The following is a 26,275-nucleotide window of genomic DNA, read 5'->3' as shown; positions in this document are numbered from 1 at the left end:
TCCTCTCTCTCTCTCTCCACCTTGACCAACGTTTTGGTCCCCAGTCACAATGACATTTCATGCATGTGTCTAACTTGGTCAGATGACTCTCCTGTGAAGCGCTTTGGAATGTTTTACAGATCGCTACTTGATGGCAAGTTGTTGTAGATGGGGTGTCTCACTCACTGACAGCTGACAAAAGTTGACTGTAAGTAGCGCAAAGAGGTGGGGAGAGGAGGTGGCTCTCCAGTCCCAGCATGCACTCGGAAAGTACCTCTAATGTCTTCCTACATATGGACTTAGACTCATAGAACTGTACAGCACGATCCAACGCATTCATGCCGACAAGATATCTGAACCTAATCTAGTCTCGTTTGCCAGCACTTGGCTCTGATCCCTATTAGCCCATATACCCATCTAGCCATAGTTTCAAAACAATGCACAGCTTATAAAACAGTCATTACTGCTCCTGGAATTCGAGGAAATCACCTCCAACATCTAAAATACCTCAAAAAAGGAGCAGTTCTTACAGCCTCAATTTTTTAATCTTGGATTAACAACCTGTCTTGTTAAAGTATGGCCATCCCTTTGCAGAGTCAGGAATGAAACCAATGGGTTGACGTTCCAATACATTTGGGCAAAGCTATGGTAGATTTTCGGGCTGGGCTATACCATTGGGAGGGTTGTGGGAGGGTCAGCACATGTATTGATGGGCAGACATTAATGCTTTACACCTCCGCCCCCACCCCCAGTGGTGGATTTGGTGACAGGGAGGGGAAGAGTAGGTGAGACAGTTAAGTGGGCAATAGCCAGGGACCCCAATCGTCTCAGGCCCGCGACTCCAATCAAATCCATGGCAAGAAGAGGTGTCAGGGGTGGATTTTGAGGGTGTTGGGGGGGGTGGTGTGTGGGGACAGCGTTCGCAGGGTTTCAGAGATGAGGAGCACCCAACTAATGCTCTACAAAGTGACTGATGATAATGGAAATTGAACTGTATTCTAGCCACCGAGATTGTAATGTTCAATCTCATTAAATGCATTGCAATTAGTATATCTGCTAAGCATCTGTGTAGCAATGGTGCAGATGTAAGTATATTAGGAGTGCATTTTGGTAATCATATTGGAAACGTCACCCAATTAGTTCACACTAAGAGCATAAGAAATAGAAGCTGGGATAGTCCATTCAGCCCCTTAACCCTGCTCGGCTAGTGAATGTCTTCTGCCTAAACTCCATTTTCTCATTGGCTCCACATTGCTGCTCTCTGATAGTGGTCATGTCTACCTGATCCTTCTGCAATGGCCTGGGTGAAATCACTGCCACCAAACCTTCTTGTTGATGCTAAACTAAGACCCGGGTATGAAGTAGAAAAGGATGCCTACACAAAGTCTTTAGCAGAAGGGATGTTCGATCATGATAAAAAATTGCTAAGTTTATTACATATTCCTTAATAGCTAGGAGCAAATTACTGCAGATGCTGGAATCTGTACTAAAAACAAAAAAACTCTGAAGACCACAGTGGGTCAGGCAGCATCCATAGAGAGAGAGCAAGCTCACATTTCAAGTCTAGACTCCATCTGCCTGATCTGCTGTGATCTCCAGCATTTGTTGTTTTCAGTACTTAACAGCTAGTTACATTATATCTGAGTTATAAGAGAGGCTTTTGTAAGACCTCAGACTAGACTTAAGAGAAAGTACACATTACTGTTAACCGTTGAACTTAGACCTGGTGGCAAACTGAACTGGAATGGAAGAACAACTGGATATTTGATCCCAAGAGCAATCCTTTCCATCCTAACAGATGGTGATACCACTTAGTCTTTTAGCGTATTAATTATTTTGTACTACAATGTCCCTTAATTCCTAGAGAGATCATAAATGTATTCTTCCCAGCCTTGAATTTGTTCAATGACCTCTGGGCAAGAGAATTTCAAAGATTGACATCCTTCTGACTGAAGTGATATCCCCCTATCTCAGTCCTGAATGATTACTTGAGCCGCTGAGTCAGCATCTGCATGTTTCTGACTGCCACAGCCAGGGGGGTCATAACCCCTCAGGTGTCCCCTGTCAAAGCCCATTCACATTCACCCGTTGCAATGAAATGAGTACGCAAGTTCCTCTCGTAGATTTCGGAGTTGTAATCATGCATGTGACATACACACTAGATTTTTAGTCACCTTTATTCTCCTTCTTTTTCTTCTGTTACAGGGGCTGGGAATTCAAACTGTAAAATCGCTATTGTCATGGGCAGAACGGAAAATAAACATCTTCCCAGGTGAGGAACAAAGCAATTGGCCTTCGGTCTGATGAAGCGTTAAGATTCAGAAGGGTTTATTTTTCCAGAAGAATGGGGGAATGCTGTAAAGCCTTTCCGAATGCTGCCCAGGATGGGCGTGGGCAAGAGATGTTGGGGAGGAAGTGTGCACATCACCCAGGGATCAGGTCTATGAGCTAATCCTGTAACCAACTCCCAAAAGACAAAGCTGGTATATGCAGGAGGTCACAGAATGGACCCTAATGTTGTCGTCATTGCCTTTGTTTAGACTTTTCACAGACACGCTTGCTGTAAACATTGGTTGAATCATTGACTGACATAACACACAGGAGTCCATCCAACCCATTGAACCTGTGCTAGCTGTCTGGTCATTCTGTACCATCTGACCCATTCCTCTGCTCCTTCCCCAAAGCCTTGTGAATGTTTCCTTTCAACGATGAATTCAATTCTCTTTACAATTGAGTCTACTTCCACTCCCCTTTCAGACAGTGTATTCCACGTGTTGGGTTAAATTAATGTTTCATCCGGCCTCGTGTTATTCTTTTGTCCATCGATCTGCATTAAGCAGGTTGCTTTCAGCTGCTGGAAACAGTTTCTCCTTATTCGCCCTGCCCATAATGTTCAAGATTTTGAACACCTCTGCCACGTCTTGTCTTAAACGTCTGTGCTCTGAAACCCCAGCTTATCCCCATCTCTCCACATGGTTTCTGTAGTGATTGGAACCAGGTGGATCTCATCGACTATGAGATTCTTGATTGGGGATGTTAGTCTGGGCCAATCAGGAAAATTCTGGCTGACAGATATAAACAGGGGATGGAGGCCATGGACCACGTGTATATTGGGTGTGGGCACTTGCACTGCCTTTTTGATTTTCTCAAAATTCTCCTCCTCTGCTTTCGGATGCACTTCAGTCCCATGCTCCTGACCTTCGGGCAGCCGGTACGGAGGAAGGAGGGCAGGTCTGAAGACCTCCTCGTGGGTCTGCTCCTGGGCCTGGCCAAACTGGCCATCAACAGGTCCAGGCAGCGGGCCGTGGAGGGGGTCGTTAGGGCCGACTGCCTGCCCCTCTTCCGCGGTTACGTTAGAGCCCGGGTGTCCTTGGAGAAGGAGCACGCGGTGTCCACCAACACCCAGGAGTTGTTCAGGGAGAGGTGGGCGCCGCAGGGAGTGGAGTGCATTATTTCTCCCTCCAACTCTATTTTGATTTAGTCCCTACCCTCCCCTTCACTGTTTTGATCACACAGCACTGTCCCTTGCTGTGAAGGGCAGTGTTTGTCACTGGCCACCCGGGTGTTTTCCTATCTTCCTGGTGGTGGAAATTGAATAAAGATTGGTGCACTTTGTGTCTTCCACTGTGTCTCAAAAAAAAAGAAAAAAAAAATATAAACAGGGGATGGAGGCCATAGACCACGTGTATATTGGGTGTGGGCACTTGCACTGCCTTTTTGATTTTCTCAAAATCCTCCTCCTCTGCTTTTGGATGCACTTCAGTCCCATGCTCCTGACCTTCGGGCAGCCGGTACGGAGGAAGGAGGGCAGATCTGAAGACCTCCTCGTGGGTCTGCTCCTGGGCCTGGCCAAACTGGCCATCAACAGGTCCAGGCAGCAGGCCGTGGAGGGGATCGTTAGGGCCGACTGCCTGCCCCTCTTCCGCGGCTACGTTAGGGCCCGGGTGTCCTTGGAGAAGGAGCACGCGGTGTCCACCAACACCCTGGAGTTTTTCAGGGAGAGGTGGGCGCTGCAGGGAGTGGAGTGCCTCATTTCTCCCTCCAACTCTATTTTGATTTAGTCCCTACCCTCCCCTTCACTGTTTTGATCACACAGCATTGCCCTTTGATGTGTTTCCTTTTCTTCCTGGTGGTGGAAACTGAATAAAGATTTGTGCACCTTGTGTCTTTCACTGTGTCTCACACCTGCAAGGAAAAAAAGGAAAAATATGAACAGGGGATTTGGGATCTCCTCAGATCAGGGACTGACTCTGAGCTGGCTGGCCACAGCCAGTGTACTGTGCACATAAAATAAAGAGTGATTTGGTGACGGGATACCAGCCTCTGTGCAGTTATGTCAGTTTCTATCGCTAAGTGGTTCTCGTAAATCTCATCTAACCTCACTCTCTCGAGAAGTATAAATTTATTGTATATTCTATTGTCTGATTTCAGTGTTCTTCCAAGCTGAATAATTGCAGGCAAGTCTTTCATCTCCAACACGTGGAAGTTATGCTTAAAGGGTATAAATAACCGGCGATACAAATCTGTGTTTTACTGCCTTTTGAAAATATTAATTTCAGCCTGGACAGTCTTGTTTATCTCACATTGGTTTTACAAGGCTAGCCTCAGTTTGTGGGCAGGTGATGACTACTGCCATTTTAAGCCAATGTTTTATTCCTCTTGTAAAACTGTTTTAGCCCATAAAGGTCTCGAGTGTTAAAATCAGTTGATGCAAGTAAAAAGTTAATAGTTTATGTTTAACATTAGTGTAACACCACGTTCAACAATATGTACACACTTGCTTTCTTTGCAAAAGTTGTGTACTGTGCAAACCAGGCCAGGAGGAAGTGATTAGAGTCTAAATCCACTCACTCTGAATGTGAAAATGGGATTTCAAAAATGCATTTTATTTGTTGGAAATGCACATAATCCGTGTTTTATTTTTCCTTGTATATGTTTATTAGATTCTGCATTTGTTTCCTAGGCACAAGCAACACAGCATGATTCTTGTTCCCATGGATACACCAGGGGTAAAGGTCATCAGGCCCCTGACAGTATTTGGATACGATGGTGAGATGTTTTAATTTATTTTGGCAGCGTCAGTGGTTCCTGTCAGAATTCTCGGCGCCTGCCATGTCATGATGGGATGTCGGAATAGGATTTTCACAGAGTCAAGGAGGCTTTTCTCCTTGAATAGACATCAGGCTGCTCCTCCCCAATTCTGTGTGTCACTGTGTGGTTTATTCCCTGCTCAGGATTTCTGATGGAGCCTCTGGACTCCTGGGGCTGGGTTTTTTTTCCCCTATGACGGGGTTTCTCACCCCACCATCCAAGGAGTTTGTGGGACGATGCCAACCTTGCAGCTAATAAACACTCCCCTTAAGGGCTTCAATTGTGCCAAATTGGCAGCTGGGTCAGCCACCACTTGCCTGCCCCATGTAATTGTACCAACAGGTCAGGCAAGAGGGTGGGGTGTTGCCACGCCCATTGTCAGGGGGAGCAATGGTCATAGAATCTGAACAATGAAGATAAAGATAATTCGGTCCATTGAGACTATACCCACCCTCTGAAGAGCATCCCACCCTATCCCCATAACCCCACATCTACTAGAGTTAGCCCGACTAGCTTGCATGCAACAGGGTGATTTACTATGGCCAATCCACCAAGCCTGCACATCTTTGAACCATGGGAGGAAACTGGAGCACCCGGAGGAAACCCACGCAGACACGGGTAGAATGTGCAAGCCCCACACAGACAGCCGCCAGATGCTGGAATCAAGCCCGGGTCCCTGGTGCTGAACCACTGAGCCACCGTGCTGGCCTGTGTATTTTAATCATAAAATGACATACTGTGCGGAAAGACGCTATTCAGCCCATTGAGTCTGCACTGACCCTCCGAAGAGCACCCCACTCACAACCAGTCCTCCACCCTATCCACCTAGCCTGCACATCCCCGGACATTACGGGGCAATTTTAGCATGGCCATCCACCCTCACCTGCACATCTCTGGACCAGCACATCTTAATATTCTGCCTCTGGAGAATAATGCTCTTGACTGGGAATAGGATTTTTGTGCAATTCTATCTGACTGTTGGCAGGATGTGGCTGACATTTGCTTGCATGGGTCACAGCTTCCTATCTGAGATGGGATTTCGTAACAATTCTTTTTCTTGCCGCAATTTACTGGTTTGTCCCATATCTTTAATACCATCAGTGTTTCAATTCTGTTGCCATTTTAATTACAGTTGCGTGCCACCATCTTGGCAAACCTCTAGGTTAATCAGTTTTCTTCACTCAACAATTATGCATTGATTCTTCCCAGTGAGATACAACATTGCTTGTGTCAGCTATCTGATGATGAGCAGTCTGTTGTCTCTGTGCCAGAGCCTGTTCAGTAATGAACAATGGGGCACAGTTCTCTCCCAGAGCTTGCTTGGAAGGTCTGGCTATATCCCAGAGGTTTTCCTGTAATTGGCCTCACCCCTTACCTGGAGAGAGGAGCAACAGTGAGAGCTCACTCGCCTGTCCTTTCACATCCATTCACTGAATTAAACTACAGGGTTAGGTCGGAGTCGCCAGGGTTGTTTTCCTCAGAGTAAAAGCCGATTGAGGGGAGATTTGAGAGCAATGTACATGGTTATGAATTTTTTTAGACAGTATTGAGACTATGCAAGGAGGAGTGCACTGACTTTCTCTAGTCCCACTGCTCCGTAGACCACGATATAAAGGTAACTGTTTGATCCAGTCCCCAATATGGCCAACGGTATACTTTCTATGTGTTAGACTAGAATTAAAAAATCATCGATCACAGTTCTTTAGAAAACTCAACATTACTGATTTATTATGAAGCAAACTTATTGAATGAAAATTTGAGATCTGGTTAACGTTCATCATTTTAAAAATTTAAATTAAATGTTTTATCTCTCTTCCGAATCCAAAATACATACACAAACACACTCTCGCGTGCACACACACACACAGTCTCTCTCTTTCACACACAGTCATTCACACACAGTCATACACACACACACACACACACAGTCTCTCTCACACACACACACACACACACACAGTCTCTCACAAAGTAAAAGTGGGGAGAAAAGTCTTCCTCTGCAGAGGTTCACTTTGGATTAAAAAAAACTCTTGGCCAATAATTGTTAGGCATGGAATAATACAGCCGTAGAGTCATACACCATGGAAACTGACCTTTCTGTCCAACTCATACATGCCGACCAAATTTCCCAAACTAAGCTCATCTCACTTTGGCCCATATCCCTCTAAACCTTCCTATTCATGTACCTGTCCAAATGTCTTTTAAATGTTGTAATGGTACTTGCATCTATCACTTCCACATGCTAACCACCGTCTGTGTGAAAATGTTGCCCCTCAGCTTCCTTTTAAATCTTCTTTCACCTTAAAAATATGCCCTCTAGTTTTGAACTCCCCTACCCTGGAAAAGAAAATCTATGCTATTCACCTTATCCATACCCCTCATGTTTTTATAAACCTCTATAAGGTCAACCCTCACCCTCCTACACTCTTAGTGAAAGAAGTCCCAGGCTTTCTAGCCATTCCTTATAACCGGATAACATCCTGGTAAATCTTTTCTGAGCTCTCCCAAACTTAGTAGTATCCTTCCTGGAGGGAGAAAGGATCAGGTGTGGAATGTTCAGATGACTGCTGATCTGGCACACATAGGTCACGGGATGTGTGCAGTTATCTCTGGGGTGTTGGCAGACACTGGTTGCTCAGGAATTACAGTATCGAGAAGTCTTTCAGATGATCTTCAAGAGGGCAATTGAGTTTCACACTGGATTTGGCAAGGATGTTTCAAGATGTGCTGCTTTTTCTCAACAAACTTTTCCCCAGTTGAGAAACCAAATGAATCTCCAACAGCATTGTTCAAACAGGAGCTAGCTCTTGCTGTCTGCAGCCATTCTCAAGATGGTCATCTTCCTGCACTCGTCCCATGTGGCAGCAAACATCACAGAATAAAAAGAGAGTATGGAAAACCCAAGTTGATTGCTTTCTCTACCCCTAACCTTGACGTTGTGGTCTGCAATAATGCCCATACTGCTGTTCCATTAACGTGGGGACAAAACTTCTCATAGACCCTTTGGCTCAGATTTATTAATTCTTCAAACTTTATCAGCTAATGTGATGGGATTTGAACCTAGAGCCATGGGGTCCTCGGATTACATAAGGAGTGACATTCCTGTTATGCCATAGCCTTCAGTCTAGGCAATTATTAAATCTACCCTGCCTTCAGGTCAGTTTTACCAATTGGTGCTCTTTCTGCATCATTTGTCTTCTGCTGGGATTTAGAATAATGAGAAATGATCTTGTTGAAACGTAGGAAGGTCCTGAGGGTCCTATATAGGGCAGATTCTGAGAGGACACTTCCTCTTGTGGGGGAGTCTGGAACAAGGGGACACAGTTTAAAAGTAAGAGGTTTTTCATCCAAGATGGAGATGAGGAGATCTTTCTTCTCTTGCTGGGTGGTGGGACTGTGGAACTGTGGAACTCTGTTCCCCAGAATGCACGAGAGGTTGGCTCACTAAATACATCTTCGGTTCCTGGGCTTTAATAGCTGCATTTTCAATGTTCCTTTCATTTCAGAAGATGAAGAATCTGAGTGGAATATCTCAGTGAAAGGTGAAATGGTTCAGTATAGTCTTTGTTTAAAAAAACATCAATTTGCAGCTGGTTATAGTCAGGTGGAAGACTGGACTTCTTGAAATAAAAACATAAGAACGAGGAGCAGGACTAGGCCCGTCTGGTCCTTCGAGCCTGTTCTGATTCAATAAGATCATGATTGATCTATTTGTGGCCTCAGCTCCACTTACCCGCCCACTCACCATAATCCTTATTTGCTTTATTGTTCCAAACATTATCTATCTTAGCTTTAAGAACATTCAGTGAGGAAGCCTCAACCACTTCATGGGGCAGAGGATTCCACAGATTCACAATTCTTGAGGAAGAAGTTCCTTCTCAATTCAGTCCGAAATCTGCTCCCTTTATTTTGAGGCTATGCCCTTTGTTCTAGTTTCACCCATCAGTGGAAACAACCTCCCTGCTTCTAATTTATCGATTCCTTCATAATTTTATATGTTTCTATAATATCCCCCATCATTCTTATGAATTCCAATTAATATAATCCCAATCTACTCAGTCTCTCCTCATAAGCCAATCCCTCAGCTTCAGAACCAGCCTAGTGAACCCCCTCTGCCCCTGTCTAGTGCCAGTACATCCTTTCTCAAGTAAGGAGACCAAAACTGCACACAGTACTCCTGGTGTGGCTTCACCAGCATCTTACGCAGCTGCAACATAACCTTCCTGCTTTTAAACCCAATCTCTTTAGCAATGTAAGGACAAAATTCCATTTGCCTACCTAATTACCTGTTGTACCTGCAGACCAACCTTCTGTGATTCATGCACAAGGACACCCAGATCCCTCTGCACAGCAGCATGCTGCAATTTTTACCGTTCAAATAATAGCCCTTTTTACTGTTCTTCCTACCAAAATGGATGACTTCACATTATCAACATTTTACTCCTTCCGCCAGATCTTTGCCCACTCACTTAAAGTATCTGTGTTCCTCTGCAAAGTTTCACGGTCCTTTGCACACTTTGTTTTACCACTCATCTTAGTGTCATCCGCAAACCCTCACACACTACACGTGGTCCCCAACTCCAAATCATCTATGTTACTCGTAAACAATTGCGGTCCCAACACTGATCCCCGAGGCATGCCACTAGTCACCGATCACCAACCAGAAAAACACTCATTTATCCCCACTCTTTGCTTCCTGTTAGTTAACCGATCCTCTATCCATGTTAATACATTGCCCGTAATGTCATGCATCTTTATCTTATGCAGCAGCCTCTTGTGCGGCACCTTGTCGAAGGCCTTTTGGAAATCTAGGTACACCACATCCACTGGGTCCCCATTGTCCACCACACTCATAATGTCTTCATAGAAATGGAAATGTCTGCTGATCAATCCATCTTTAGCACGCTGGTTACTGCTCTAAACTAGAATAAAGGAACAGATATTAATGTGGGGAAGATAAACGATGATCAACTTTGAATATTCTGACTCATGAAGGAATTCCTTGATACTAAACATATCAAGGGATAGGGAATAGTGTGGGAAGATGGTGTCAAGATCGATGATCAGCCAGACTTGAAGGGATCAAATGGTCTCCTCCTTGTAATTTTCTTATCTCCATTTGATAATTTATGCAAATTAATTTTAACTGGAAACCTGAACTGTAAGCGAGCCAGTGCAAATATTAAGTGCATTTTTCATTGCGTTTTAAATGAAGCTCTTTATCCCTTTATAGCTGTTGTCTCAAGTGTGTCTGATCAGGGTTTCAGCTAGTCATTGTAGATCTGAGCCCTTGTGTTTCTGTTCATGTGTTTGAAGACTGATGTGATTTCACTGTGTTCTGGCAGATGCTTTCCATGGTGGACACTTTGAGATACATTTCAACAATGTTCGAGTTCCTGTATCCAACATTCTGTTAGGTGAGTCTGTAAATGCAAAGGCTAGAAACATCCAGACACAGAATATCTACAACCATCGGAAACTTTTCCTGGTGTTGATCCTCCTCATTTCAGAGGAGCACCCTCCAGCGACTCTGTGCAAATGGAGGCCATTCAGTCGGTCCCCTCCATGTTTGCTGCCCAGTCAGAGTCAGCAGGCAGTAGCACCTTGGTAAGACCACATCTGCAGGACTGGATACGGGTTTGGTCTCCTTATTTGAGAAAGGATCTAATTGCATGAGAAGCCGTTCGGAGTCTGCTCCGTCTTCCCATTTCTGGGGTTTGCCTTGCAAAGGAGGGTTGAACAGATTGGGCTTATTCCCACTGGGATTTAGAATAATGAGAGGCAAACTTGCTGAAACATAGGAAGGTCCTGAGGGCCCTATATAGGGCGGATTCTGAGAGGACACTTCCTCTTGTAGGGGGAGTCTGGAACAAGGGGACACAGTTTAAAAGTAAGAGGTCTTTCATTCAAGATGGAGATGAGGATATCATTCTTCTCTTGTTGGTGGGTGGTGCATTCTGTTCCCCAGAATGCACTAGACGTTGGCTCACTAAATATATCCCTAGCGGGTGAAATAACTACTGAGGCTGCTAACCCCTCACCAAGTGTCTCTTTAATTTACACATGAACAATCCTTGACTTGAGTACTGCCTCATTCATAGTCAGACACTAGAGCATCAGGATCCTTGACATGAAATCTTTTTATGTCAGCCAGGGCTCCCTAATTGGACCAGATTCACAGCCTCACTCAGGGAAATCATATTCTTTGAGCTCCAGCCAGCTGACATCATCACAATCATGATAGTAGGGTTGGATTGTTAATAGACAAGATTATGGGCATGGGTCGTGACAGGAAAATGTGGTTGAGACCACGTTGTCACACCGGTGACCAGGAAGGTGTTCATGAGGAGACACGGTGGGTCTGGATTTCTGCCAGGAAGGCCAGTGATTTGCTGACTAATCTTTCGTGCCTTTCTCATTGTACCTCCATAACTGCGCTGAGGAAGAAGGCCCTGGCCTCAGAGTTCTGGGGGAATTGTCCAGGAGAATCCTTGTCAATGGGCTTTCCTGCCGGAGTGGAGGGAGGAGATCGGGGGGTGGGGGAGGGTGCGGAAACTTGCGGAAGTTGAGGGTGGGCGTGTGGTGGCCTGATTGGTTTGCAAACTGACAGGCTTGAGAGATGAGATGGTTTCTCACCTTCCCCATGGTCTGATTCAGGTGAAGGGAGGGGATTCGAAATAGCCCAAGGCCGGCTAGGACCTGGACGAATCCATCATTGCATGAGGACAATTGGAATCGCGGAACGTGCCCTGGAGCTGCTGTGTCAGCGAGCAGCTCAGAGGAAGACGTTCGGGAAGAAACTTTATGAACATGTAAGTAGGCGTGACTGTGCCCGTGATCCCAAAGACTGGACGGGAGATTCCTTTGAAAGGTTATGAGCACCTAGGGGGGCTAAACTGAAAAAGCGGAATTTCCAAGTTAGTAATCTCTGGATTGTCATCTGAGCCCCAGGCAAACTGCCTCAGGGTCAGTAAGGGATCAAACATGTGGATCAAAGATTATTGTGGGAGGAATTGATATGTGTTTGTGGGACATTGGAAGGGAGGTATTCTGGTGGATGGGCTTCATGGGACCAGAAGACATAGGAGCAGCAATTAGGCCATTCAGTCCATCAAGTTTGCCCTGCCATTCAATCACTCAACACCATTCTCCCATTTTCTCCCCATAACCCTTGATCCCCTTAACACACAAAAACCTGTCTCACAGTCTTAAATATACTCAATGACCTGGCCTCCACAGCTTCCCTATAACCTTACTGGGATCTGTGTCCAGGTGAATTGAATAACCTGGGGCAGACAGAGTGCTTCAAACTGTACAGAGGTAGGATGAGTCCAGAGAGAAAATATTTAAACTTATAATACTAGAAGATATGACTGTATTGCAGGACAACTATTTGGATAATGATACCCAGAATGGGGCAGGAAGAGACAACAGTGTGAAAACATAAAATAAAGCAGCAAATAAAATCAAAGGGGAAAAAGTTGTAAAAAGGCAAAATTAATGGCTCTTTACTTAAATGCTTGAAGCATTTATAAATGAATTAATGGCACAAATAGAGGTTAATGGGTATGATTTATAGATGTTACAGAGACATGGTTACAAGGAGGTCAACGCTGGGAACTAAATAAACAGGGGGGATGTGACATTTCGAAAGAACAGGCAGAATGAAAAGAGGGGGTGGGGTGCTTTGTTAGCGCAGAGAGCAAGAAATGATCTTGGATTGAAATATGTAGAATCCATATGGGCAGAGGCAAGGGTAGGCAGACACCAGTCGGAGTAGTCTAAAGGCCCCTAACAGTGGTTACAGCGTGGGACAGGGAATGAATAAGGAGTTGATTAGGGTATGTACAAGGGAGTACATTAACCATGAACTTTAATCTTCATGTAGATTGGCAGAGGTAGCCATGAGGAGGAATTCACAGAGTGTATTCAGGGAAGTTTCCGAGAACAATATGTTGTGGATTCAGCCAGGAATCAGGCTCTTGTGGATTTGGGGACTTGTGATGAGTTGAATTTAATAAATGAAGTCAGAGTAGAATGATCTCCTGAGGGAAGAGCGACCATACCTTGGTAGAATGTCTCATTTAGCATTCAGTGAGAAACCTGGATCAGAAACAATTGTACTAAATTTAAGTAATGGTAATTACAGTGGAACAAGGATGGATACAAAGGAGAGCCAGTGGATGTGATTTCCAGAAAGCCTTGGATAAGGTATCATACAGGAGGCTGCTGAATAGGAGTCCATGGTGTTAAGGGCAAGGTAACTGGCATGAATAGAGGATTGGCTGAATGGCAGAAGGCAGAGAGTGGGGGAATAAAGGGATATTCTTTCGGATGGCAGCCAGTATCAGGTAGAGTACCGCACGGGTCAGTGTTGGGACCACAACTATTCACGTAATACATTCATGACACAAAAAGAGAAACAGAACTATAGAGGAGTCACTGGACCTGAAACGTTAACTCTGATTCCTCGCCTCAGATGCTGCCAGACCTGCTAACAGTTCTGTCAGTTTTTTTAAATACATTAACGATGTGGATGAAGGAATTGAGGGAATTGTTGCTAGGTTTGCAGTTGACACAAAGATATTTGGAGGGACAGGTAGTGTTGAGGAAGAGGGGAGGCTGCAGAAGGTCTTGGACAGGCTAGGAGAGTGGGTAAAGAGGTTGCAGATGGAATACAATGTGGGGAAAAGTGTGAGGTTAAACACTTTAATGGGAAGAATAGAGGTGTAGATTATTCTCTAACTGGGGAAAGTCTTTGGAAATCTGAAGCACAAAGGGACTTGGCATCATAGTTAAGGATTCTCTTAAAGATAACATGCAGGTTCAGTTGGCAGGCAGGAAGGCAAATATAATGTTAGCATTCACTTGAAGAGGGCCAGAATACAGGAGCAGAAATGTACCACTGAGGCTGTATCGGGCTCTGGTCAAACCGCATTTGGAATATTGTGAGTACTTTTGGGTCCCGTATCTAAGGAAGGATGTGCTGGCTTTGGAGGGGGTCCAGAGGAGGTTTACAAGAATGATCCCAGGGATGAAGAGCTTGTCATATGAGGAGCAGTTTAGGATTCAGGGTCTGTACTCAATGTCAAAGGATGAAGAGAGATCTGATTGAAACTTACAGAAAACTGAGAGGCCTGAATACACTGGATGTGGAGGAGATGTTGTACCAGTAGGAGAGTCTAAGGGAAGACCCTTTAGAACTGAGATGTGGAGGAATTGCTTCAGCTGAAGGGTGGTGAATCTGTGGAGCTCATTGCCACAGAGGGCTGTGGAGGTCAAGTCACTGAGTATAATTAAGACAGAGACAGATCGGTTCTTGATTAGTGAGGGGGATCAAGGGCTACAGGGAGAAGGGAGAATAGTGGGGTTGAGAAACTTATCAGCCATGATTGATTGTTGGAGCAGACAGGGAAAGATATTTAGCTGAAAATACAGATGATGAACAATGGCGGAGTTTTAAGAAAATAGTTCATGTTATGGACCAGATCAAACACTCTCAAAACGTGTCAAGGCGATGGCCTGGAGTCTAACCTTTTCTTATTTTAAAGGCAAGTGCCAGACATTGCATTCCAGATGCAATTTGATTGGTTAAACTATCAGGCTTGAAGCAAAGCACACTTTATTTATTCACTAAAGTTAAAATGCAGCCAAATTAAAAAATAAAATAAATTAATTGCCTTAATTCTAACTCTCTTGAAATACTTAACAAAATAATAAACTACTCAACCCTTTCAATACAGTAACATCCCATGAGCACACCCTTTGCAAAGGCAAATTCAGTAAAATAGATTGTCTATCATGCAATTCTAGCAGCAGGAAGAGTACCCCAGCTTTTAGCTGTAACAGAGAGGCAAATAAGAGCTTCCACATCCAGCTTCAAGACCCCAGAAAGTTAAAGCTAAAAATCCTGGTTCTGAGGGAGCTTGACCCCACCCATTCAGGCTGCTTCTATTGTTCCAACTTAAAAAAAAAACTCAAGGCCTCACAAGCTGTTGACTTTATTGGCTTTGAGCAGACCACTCAGCATCTCTGTCTCAACTTTTCTTCATTAAGAAAAAGGACAAAATACACTTTTAAAACTATAGTATCATCACATTCACAACAAGATATATTCCAGTGAATAAGGGGAGGAACCATGGGTTAACCAAGGAAGTGAACAATATATTGAAATAAAAGAAATGGCATTCAGTGTTAGAAATATTAATATTAAACCAAAGGTTAGGGAAAGCTTTAAAAACTGGCAAAAAATGACCAACAAAAAATTCAAAATGGAGAAAATAAGCTTTGAGGGTAAACTTGAAAATCAAATAGAAAAGAATGATAAAAGCTTATTTAAATACACAAAAAGGAAGAGAGAGGCCTAAGTCACATAGCCCTGCGAGAGAATAAGGATGGGAAATAATAATGGTGAAGCAAAAAATGACAGAGGAGTTGAATAAATATTTTTTCATCAGTTTTCAGCGCAGAAGATACTAATAACATCCTAAAATTACTAAATAATCTCAGGCTAAGAGTGTGCATGTGTGCATATGCACTTATTGGGTGTGGATATTGCAGGAAAGAAATACAATAACTGGAAAAAAATTGCAAGAGAAACTTTAATGGGGTTAAAGACCAAAACATCCCCTGGACCTGATGGGATGTATCCTATCATATTAGAGGAAGTAACTACAGAGATAATGGATCCACAGGTAGTAATTTTCCAAGAAAGCTTAGATCCTTGAAAAGTCCTAAATTTTTAAAAAACTGCTAATGTGCCACACTTATTGAAAAGGTGGAGGGAAACAGGAAAGAAACTAGGTAACTATAGGCGAGTTAGTTCAACATCTGTCAGTGGGAAAATATCAGGGTGAATAGCAGAGCATTTAAAAATACATAATATAATCAAGCCTGGCTTCATGAAATCATGCCTGACAAATTGATTAGAGGTAGCATTCTGGATAGATAAAGAGGAAGCAGTAGCTATAATATATTTGGATTTTCAAAAGATGTTTGATAGGTACCACACATAAGTTATTTAGTAAGAGCCCATGGTTTTGAAGACAGTATGTCAGTGTGGATTGAGGATTGAAGATGGAGAATTGGGATAAAGGGGGCATTTTCAGGATGGCAGCATGTAGCTAGCAGAGATCAGTTCTATGGCCACAGTTGTTTACGATATACATTAATCACTTGGATGAGGGAGGAGAGTGAAGTATAGCCATGTTTGCGATGACACAAAAATAAAGAGTGGTGAGGATGAAACAGTCTACAGAGGGATATGTAGAGAGCCTATATGAGGGGGTAAACAATCTGATCAAAGGAATATAATGTGGGAAAGAGTGAAGTTGTGTACTTTGGCAGGAAGGGTGGGAGAGCTGAATATTATTTGGAATGGAGAAAGACTGCAGAAAGATGGAGGGATTTGTGGGGATCCTTGTACGTACATCACAAAAAGCTAGCATCGAAGGTTCAGCGGATATTAGGGAATGCAATGGAGCATTAACGTTTATTTCAAACGGAGTGGAGTGTAAAAGTAGGGAAGTCTTGCTGAGATTACACAAGGCACAAGTGTTTCAACCCCACGGCATCAATGTGGACTTCACCAGTTTCCTCATTTCCCCTCCCTCCACCGTACCCCAGTTCCAACCTTCCAGCTCAGCACTGTCCTCATGACCCACCTATCTGCTCCACCTTTCTCTCCGACCTATCACCTTTACCCCTTCCTCCATCCACCTATTGCAATCTCAACTACCTTCTCCCCAACCTCATCCCCTCCCATTTATCTCTCCACGCCCAAGGCTTTCAGCCTCATTCCTGATGAAGGGCTCCTGCCCGAAATGTTGATTTTCCTGCTTCTCGGATGCTGCCTGACGTGCTGTGCTTTTCCCGCACCACTCTAATCTTGACACAAATTAGACCATACTTGGAGGATAGTGGCCAGTTTGATCCCTTACTTAAGGAAAGACATTCTATCCCTGATAGCAGTTCACTGAGGGTCCACGAGGCTAATCCCTGATCTGGAGGGATTTCCTTACGAGGTGAGGTTGAGTAGGTTGGGCCTGCTCTCAATGGATTTTAGAAGAGATCTTACTGAAACGTATAAAATATTTAATAACCTTGGTAGAGTAGATGTGGAGAGTTCCACCTTGAGGAAGAATCTAGGGCATCATCTCTGAATAAGGGAAGAACACATTTAAGACAGAAATGAAACGGAAATTCTTCTCTGAGGTTAGTGAACCTCTTTACCATGGATGGCTGTAGATGCTGGATCATTAAGAGTACGCAGGGCTGAGATAGACTGAGTTTTAATCAGTAAGGGAATCAAGGGTTATGGGCAGTAAAGTGGGGTAAGGATTATCAGATCAGCCATGATCTTATGAATGGCTGAGTGGCCTACTTCTGCTCTACGTCTCGTGGTGTTAGGATCCTGGGAGAGAGTGGGGAATAGCATTGACTACATTATGGCCATGCAATCATCCGAACCAGGAGCTGGAGTAGGCCATTCGGCCCTTCATAGCTGCTTCACCATTCAATACTATGATGCCTGATCTGATTGTTACCTCGGATCCATAATTCCACCTGCCCCGATAACTTTTTGCCCCCTTGCTTAATGAAAGTCAGTCTAACTCTGACTTAAGAGTAGTCAATGACTCTACTACCACAACCTTTTCAGAAAAAAAAGCTACAAAGACTCTCCAACTTCTGAGAGAAAAAAAAAAGCCTCATCATGTCGAGGTAACTCCTGATTTTTAAACAGGGCCATCTAGTTCTATCATCTTGTATAAGAAGACAATTCCTTTGACATTCATCCTGTAAAGACCACTCAGGACTCTATATGTATATTGCGTACTCATCTACAGGTGGCTAGTAAGAACTCAGTGGGATAAATAGCCTCTTTTATGGCTGCAATATTTAAATGACACCACTTCAGAATTAGTATATTTATTGTAAAAGTCTGTGGGTTTCCCTGAAAGTCAAGAAGGCCAAATTAAACATTCTTTAGCGTGAAAATGTGTAACCAACAAGGCTAGGGATACTGCAGCAAGTAACTACCTCCTGACTCCCACAGAGCCTCTCCACCATCTGCAAGGCACAGTTTGATGGAATACTCCCCATTTGCCTGGATGAGTGCAGCTCCAACAAGACTCAAGAAGCTCGACACCATCCAGTTCAAAGCAGCTCCCTCTTGATTAGCACCACATTCACAAGCATCCACTCCCTCCTCCACCAATGCTCAATAGCAGCAGTGTGAACTATCTACAAGATGCACCACAGAAATTGATCAAAGATCCTTAGACAGTACGTTCCAAACCTCTACCCCTTAGAAAGACAAAGGGCAGCAGACTCATGAGAACACCAACATCTGCAACCTCTCCTCCAAGCCACTCAACATCCTGACTTGGAAATGTTTCACCGTTCCTTCACTGTCGCTGGGTCAGAATCCTACAGCTCCCTCATGAACTGCACTCTGCATGCTATCTACCACCCTGCCCCCAACCCCATGGACTGCAGCAATTCAAGATGGTAACTCAGCATTTTCTCAAGGGCAAGTAGGGCTAGGCAATAAATATGGGTCTAGTCAGCAATGCCTATATCCTGTGAATGAGCAAACAAAAGGATAAAACCAGGCTTCCGTCTACCATTCATCTTTATGTACAAGGTGAAATTTGAAAAAAAATCAAAAACCTTGGGCAGAACATGTCTGCGCCCTTCAAAGGATATTAATGAGCGATAGTCGCAATTCTCTGGATCAGCAGTAATACGGCTACTGCAGAGAAATTTTCACTTCCTCGCAACTAAGAGGAGACCTTGTGGATGCAGAGATTGGAGATAATCCTTCCTGCCCTAACAGTTGGACAATCCATCTCTGGATTTCCACAGGATTTCCACTCCACACCCATGTCCTTCCAGAAGATGAATAATAATAACATTTATAGGTCAGGCAGCAAACAAGTCGACTCACAGATGTGACCACTTACAGAAGGAAACACAATTCACTGAAATCAGTTCAAAGAACCAAAAACAACTTGGAAAGAAAATCTTCCATCCCTTCCCTCAGCTTAGATACATTTACAAACATTTCTAAAAAAAATTAATTGGAACTTCCAGAATGTGCATATTCATTATTAGTTACTCTCTTCCTCAGAACTGTTGTACATATGTCTTTATTTTCTTTGTTGATGGGATGTGAATATTGCTGGCTAGTTGAAAAGCCGGGTGGAAGTCTCTTTTCTTCCAGTGAACACTAATAAATATTGGGTGATTGAATAAGAAATTTACACTTTGGACCACGCTGAACACAATTCTTCCATCCTACCTTCACATTTTCCCCTCAGTGTTTCTGAAGGGTGACCCTTCTCCTGCCAAGTACCTATGTCATATGAAACAGATCTCAATTATTTTCATTCTTATATTAACTCATGGGCTGTGAGCTTTGTCGGAGAGGTTCAGAAGGAGGTGGTGAACTGCTACAGTCCATGTGGTGTAGGGATACGCACAGCACTGGTGGGAAAGCTGTACTGACACTGAAGAATTGGTGACCTGATAGTCGGGCGGTGTATGGGAACTTGCAGGTAGTAGTGAAGGTCATAGGTTTGTAACTTGTTTTGCGTCATTTGGAAATCATTTAGACATAATTTCATCCATTTTTTCCCATAAGTGGGAAAATTTCCCCATTTAATCTTTATCTTTATACCTCAATCAACAATCCCTCGTGGATTATCAAGTCATACTATATTCCTGTGTGGGAGAGCTTGCTGTGTACATATTGCTTCCTGTAGGAGAGGAAAGGACAGATAGTGAAGATAGTGAGGAACTGTTCTCATTCATGGAAGGGCTGAGAATGGGAGGGCACAGATTTAATGTAGTTGGTGAAAGAAGCAAAAATGTCAGGATGAAAAGTTTTTTCTACAGCGAATGGTTTGGGTCTGAAATGCATTACCTCAAAGTGTGTTGGAGGTAGATTCAAATGAAACATTCAAAAGTGGGGCATACTGTTATCAGAAAAGGAAAACCGTGTGAAGGTACAGGGAGAAAGTCAGTGCCTGGCACAAGGTGAATTGCTAATTTGGAGAGTTGGTCCAGACTTGATGGGCTGAATGGCCTCCTCCTACACACAAATGATTCTGTGATTTATTCCAATTGTTCCTGATTAAAGGTAATTAAGGTCAATAATTTCCTAAGGCTCTATGTTCCATCCTGACTTGGTGCTTCTGATATTTTATGTAACTCCTTCAACTTGTGCCTCAGAGTTGAACAGCATGGAAACTGACTCTTTGGTCCAACTTGTCTATATCCTAAATTAACCTCGTCCCATTTGCCAAGCATCTGGCCTGGATCTCTTTAAACCGTTCCTACTCATAGACTCGTCCAGATGCCTTTTAAATATAAAGTTCTCAAAAGACAATGGTTCACATTTAGTGCCTCTCTCACACCAAGAACACAGAAAACCTCTTCAAAAGATACATGGCCTTTGAAAATTCGGTCTGTTAAGACAGTGTATGTTATTGAAACAAGAATGATCAAACTGTTATTTGCCCACTGGTCAGTTCACTCAGATCGCTAGAGTGTGGAACAAATAACTCCAAGATCTTTGGTTCAATCCCTGTACTAGCTAAAGCCTTCTCCCTTCCAGCCAAGACCAATGGTGACCCTCTTGTGGTACAGTGGTAGTGTCCCTGCCTCTCAACCAAACCAGCATAGGTTCACATCTCACCTGCTCCTAAGTGGGTAATAACATCACTGAACAGGCTGATTAATAAAATAAGTCCAATTCTGTTCTCCATATAACAAAGCATGGCCATGATCACCAATAATAGATGGGGGAGATGCGAGGTTAGGTGTTCAATTCAGACCTCTCCCCCCAATATAGTCATCATTTCCAAAGTTTCTTTGTTACTTGTATTAGCGGACCCATATGTTTGTCTACAATCAGCTACATTTGATGTGTATTGTGTATTAGCTGAACAAATAGCAGCAATTCTCTCCAGAATATAATCAGAAAGAGTATTTTGAAAGATGCAATATTTCCTAACTGATCTTTTTTTTAATTCAGTCATGGGATGTGTGTCTCGCTGGCTGGGCCTGCATTTGTTTTCCATCCCTCGATGAACTTGAGAGTGTTACCATCTTGAATTGCTGCAGTCCATTAGATATTCCCACATCTGCAGGTCATGACACTTGTTGCTGTTGCTAGATCTGTGTGAGGTTACTACTTTGAGGTACAATTAGCACTGTTTTCTCAGGCTGATCCAAATCTAATTGCAGCAAATCACCTTTTATGTTGGTAGAAATTGTTTACATCTGAAGTAATTTGTGTCTCTAAGCTGCCACTGTGAGGAGTAAATTGAAATGGGATATTTCTTGCTTAACTGTGACTTAATTAGCTTCATTGTCCCAGTTTGAACGTGGAAGGAAACAGAGACATGTAAGCTAGCTCATAGCCCGTAACATTTTTTCTAATTCTCTGTGGCTTTCTATCATGTGTGAAGCTCGTGTTGGTTTGGCTTCCGACTTTGTTAATCATTCAGGCCATCTTTCCTGTGCTAGCTCTTTGAATGAGCTCTCCGCTTAGTCCCACTGCCGCACTCTCCTGCTAACCATGTGAATGTTTCCTTTGCAACTATTTATCCAATTCACCTTTCAGATCTGACTCAGCCTGTTTCTGCAACCATTTCAGGTACAATAATGATCATCCAGGTCATATCGACTTGCTATGTTAAAAATATTCTGCTTATATCCTCTTTGGTTCTTCAATCATTTGTCTTAAGTCTGTAACCTGTTTTCTCTGCTGCTAAGGGAAACTGGTTTGACTTATATTAACTTGATCACAGCCTTTCATAACGTTGGTACCTCGATCAAATCAACCATGAACCTTCTCTGGTAAAAATCAAATCATTCCTAGTGTCTCTGGGCCCTCCACAAGTAAGTCCCTAGTTCCTGATATATTCTAGTTGATCTTCTCTTGCTTTACCTTCCAAGGTCCATCCTATAGTGTGGCCTGTCTGTTCATAAAGTCATAAGAAATAGGGGTAGGAGGAAACCATTGAGCCCATTAAAACTAAGTCTCCATTCATTTTGATCACAACTGATCCAATTTTTAAAAATTCACTCATGGAATGTGGGCATCACTGACTAGGCCAGTATTTATTGCCCATCCCTAATTGCCCAGAGGGCAGTTAATATGCCAACCATATTGCTATGGATCTGGAGTCACATGTAGGCCAGACCAGTTGAGGTTGGCAGAGTTCCTTTCTTAAAGGACATTAGGATTGGTTTTCCCAACAACCAACACTAGTTTCATGGTCATCATTCAAGACTTAATTCCAGATTCTTTATTGAATTCAAATTCTACTATCTACTGTGGTGGGATTTGAGCTCATGTTCTCCAGAGCATTCGCTGAGTTTCGGAATTAACTAGATCAGAGTGGTGCTGGAAAAGCACAGCAGGTCAGGCAGCATCCGAGGAGCAGGAAAATCGACGTTTCAGGCAAAAGCCCTTCATCAAAAATAGAGGCAGGAAGCCTCCAGGGTGGAGAGATCTATGGGGGTGGGGTGGGGGCCTGGGGAGAAAGTAGCATAGAGTACAATGGGTGAATGGGGGTTGGGATGGAGGATTAGTTAGTCTGGTGGTAATAACACGAGGCCATTGCCTCCCCAGTTGTGGCTTCAGTACGTATCCTCACCTGCTTCCCCAACCACTCCCCCCCACCTCCAAGCCTCGACTCCCTTGTCAATCAAAAATCTGTCTACATCAACCTGTTGGACTAGAACCTGGTGTTGTGTGATTTTTAACTTTGTCCACCCCAGTCCAACACCAACTCCTCCAAATCACACCTCAATCTTGACTACATTCAATGACCCAGTCTCTTCTCTTTGTGGGAGAGAATTCCAAAGACTAATGACCCTTTGAGAGAAGGAATTCCTCCTCATTTCCATTTTAATTGGGTGATGCCTTATCTTTAGTGTTGACACCTAATTCTAGAATCAGATAAATAGGAGGTGCTGCATTTTGGGAAAGCAAATCTTAACAGGACTTATACACGTAATGGTAAGTTCCTAGGTAGTGTTGCTGAACAAAGAGACCTTGGAGTGCAGGGTCATAGCTCCTTGAAAGTGGAGTCGCAGGTAGATAGGATAGTGAAGAAGGCGTTTGGTATGCTTTCCTTTATTGGTCAGAGTATTGAGTACAGGAGTTGGGAGGTCATGTTGCGGCTGTACAGGACATTGGTTAGGCTACTGTTGGAATATTGCGTGCAATTCTGGTCTCCTTCCTATCGGAAAGATGTTGTGAAACTTGAAAGGGTTCAGAAAAGATTGACAAGGATGTTGCCAGGTTTGGAGGAATTGAGCTATAGGGAGAGGCTGAACAGGCTAGGCTGTTTTCCCTGGAATGTCGGAGGCTGAGGGGTGACCTTATAGAGGTTTACAAAATTATGAGGGGCATGGATAGGATAAATAGACAAAGTCTTTTCCCTGGGGTCAGGGAGTCCAGAACTAGAGGGCATAGGTTTAAGGTGAGAGGGGAAAGATATAAAAGGGACCTAAGGGGCACCTTTTCCACACAGAGGGTGGTACGTGTATGGAATGAGCTGCCAGAGGATGTGATGGAGGCTGGTACAATTGCAACATTTAAGAGGCATTTGGATGGGTATATGAATAGGAAGGGTTTGGAGGGACATGGGCCAGGTGCTGTCAGGTGGGAGTAGATTGGGTTGGGATATCTGGTTGGCATGGACAGGTTGGACCGAAGGGTCTGTTTCCGTGCTGTACATCTCTATGACTATGACTCTATTCCTCACATTTTCTCAGAATGTACCTTATCAGGGTCTCTCAGAACCTTAATTGTTTCAATAATATCTCCTGTCATTCACCTAAGCCTCAATGAATGTAGATTCAAGTTGCTCAACCTTTCCTGCTTAGATTGTCTCTTAATCCCAGCAATCAGCCAAGTGAACCCGTCTCTGTATCCAAAGCAACTACATCCTTCCTTTACTGAGGAGTACAGAGCTACGTACTACTCCTCATGCAGTTTCGCCAATGATCTGTACAGTTTTTCAAGAATAGAATAGTATTTTATTGTCACTTGTATTTTTTTTAAGTACAGTATGGTGTTTAAGACACCATACTATGGCAGCTACAGTAATAACAGAAGGCATAGTTAAAAAATGAAATTAAAAAGTTAACACAAAACCTATCTTAGTTCAATTCATGGCTCCTGGGTTTGGGAAAAGACAGTACTGCTGCAGAAATCCAATGAAGCCGTCAGAATGTCCTCCTTTTTTAATCCACCCTCTTTCAATTAAGGTTACTGTTCCAAATTACTTGCTGCTATGGAATTGACCAGTTAGTTTACATCGCCTCTCCTTATTCTTCCTTTCAAAATGCATTCCTTCACACTTCTGTACATTAAGTGTCATCTGCTGTGTGTCAGCCCATCTCTGTTTCTCTGGAGTCCATAGCTGTCCTTCTCACTATCTACTATGTTTCTACTTATTTTTCAGTTAACAGACTTTGCACTTGTTGTGGTGGCATTTGAGCTATAGTCCCCACTGGCTGCCTGGAGAATTACTCCAGTGCTAGTATCACAATGCTACCATTTCCCACTTTGAGATGATTTGCCGTGCACCCAAGCCAAGGTCATCGATAGAGCACAATTTAATTGTATTTCGTTGTGGGCTTGTTTTGTGCTTTATTCTTTCGTCAATGTATGATTTTACTCAGTGTAACGCATTTGTTTAATGATTTCTAGTCTGAGCAATGTTTATAAGTGATTCTAAGGGATCTGCAAGATTCCTGTTTGGCTTGATCTGTAATATTTTGCAAAACATATTCCATATTAATCCATTCTTTGCCTTAGTGCATGCTATCTCATGTACTGTACTGCTCAAAGAAAATCAAATTTTGGTTCATGTGATGGTTTAACGTTTTTGTTGAGTATGAGAATAAATTATTGGAAGAAAGCTCATGCTATAACAGACGATACAAAGTATTTGGTGTCACCATGAATGATCCTGCAGAGAAATGTGTCTCTCTCCTTATCCGCTATGCTCACTGTGTTAATATTTTGTTTGCTGATCTTACGTAATACTGCATCGACATTGCAGAGTAGCGGTTAGAAAGGCTAAATTCTGGAAACACCAATTCTGTCCAGTGACACACTTATCCTCGTTTCCACACCATTCCATGGCCTCATTTCTAACTAGCTCAGTAATCTTCTTCAGCTCTTCAAGTTATCTGTGTCCATCTAATTCTAGCCTCATCAACTCCCCACTCTTGACGTCTTTTCAGTCAGAACATCAGGAGCAACTGCGTTACAGCAAAGCTCAACTCCGTCACAGCCCATTTTGCTCATTCCACCATTATAAGGCTTAGCGAGTTTTGAGAAGATTTGTAGCTCAGATTGAGGTTCTGGATGTAGGTTTGCTCGCTGAGCTGAAAGGTTCATTTCCGACGTTTCGTCAGCATATTAGGTAACATCTTCAGTGGGCCTTCGGATGAAGCTTCATCCGGAGGCTCACTGAAGATGTTACCTAGTATGGTGACAAAACGTCTGAAAATGAACCTTCCAGCTCAGCGAGCAAACCTATATCCAGATTTTGAGGCTTTTATTCCTGGAGTGATGGCCTTGAGTTTTATGTTGACAATGGTTCTCAATGGTTCTTATATTTTCTATCAATTCTTTTGTGAATAAGGGCCTTTGTCTCAGGCTTTAAGAGTTATAAAGGTGAACAAGAGTCTCCTGGGAGAGTTTAGCTATTGAAGAATACATTCACTTGTAGAAAACAGTAAACGTTAATCAATGATAAAGTCCAGACTGATTCATGGGGTGGCAAGACTGATTATTGAAGAGATTCTGGATCAGTTGGGATGGTTTTCATTGACATTTAGAGCATTGAGCAGGAATCTCATGGATATCTAAAGAATTCTAACAGGACTAGACAGGGTAGACATAGACAGGATGTTCCCAATGACCAGGGAGTTCAGAACCAGAGGACATAGTCTAGGGATATGAGGTAGGACTGAGCTGAGGAGAAATTTCTTCAACAGTGGTAAGCTTGTGGAATTCTCTGACACAGAGAATTGAGGCTAAAATATTGAATGATTTCTAGAAGGAACTAGATGTAGTTGTTAGGATTAAGGGGATGAAAAGGTATGGAGAGAAAGCAGGAACAGGGGACTGATCATATTGAATGGTGGAGCAGACTCGAAGTAGGCTGAA

General features: G+C 43.3%; 1 protein-coding gene across 1 annotated transcript in view; it reads left to right on the top strand.

The window, feature by feature from the left end:
- Positions 1-26,275, top strand: part of acad11 (acyl-CoA dehydrogenase family, member 11) — a 157,445-nt gene that overhangs the window by 113,917 nt on the left and 17,253 nt on the right. The window contains exons 14-17 of the mRNA XM_087978495.1: positions 2,185-2,251; positions 4,943-5,028; positions 10,416-10,487; positions 11,728-11,882. Of these exons, the coding sequence (XP_087834621.1) occupies positions 2,185-2,251; positions 4,943-5,028; positions 10,416-10,487; positions 11,728-11,882 (380 nt within the window). The remainder of the gene's footprint in view (positions 1-2,184; positions 2,252-4,942; positions 5,029-10,415; positions 10,488-11,727; positions 11,883-26,275) is intronic.

This window comes from Chiloscyllium plagiosum, unplaced genomic scaffold (genome assembly GCF_037043375.1).
Source record: "Chiloscyllium plagiosum isolate Xiang-an unplaced genomic scaffold, Cpla_swu_hap1 HiC_scaffold_34, whole genome shotgun sequence".
Lineage (NCBI taxonomy): Eukaryota > Metazoa > Chordata > Chondrichthyes > Orectolobiformes > Hemiscylliidae > Chiloscyllium > Chiloscyllium plagiosum.
Note: the sequence above shows the minus strand (reverse complement) of the source record. Positions and strands in the feature narration are given on the sequence as shown.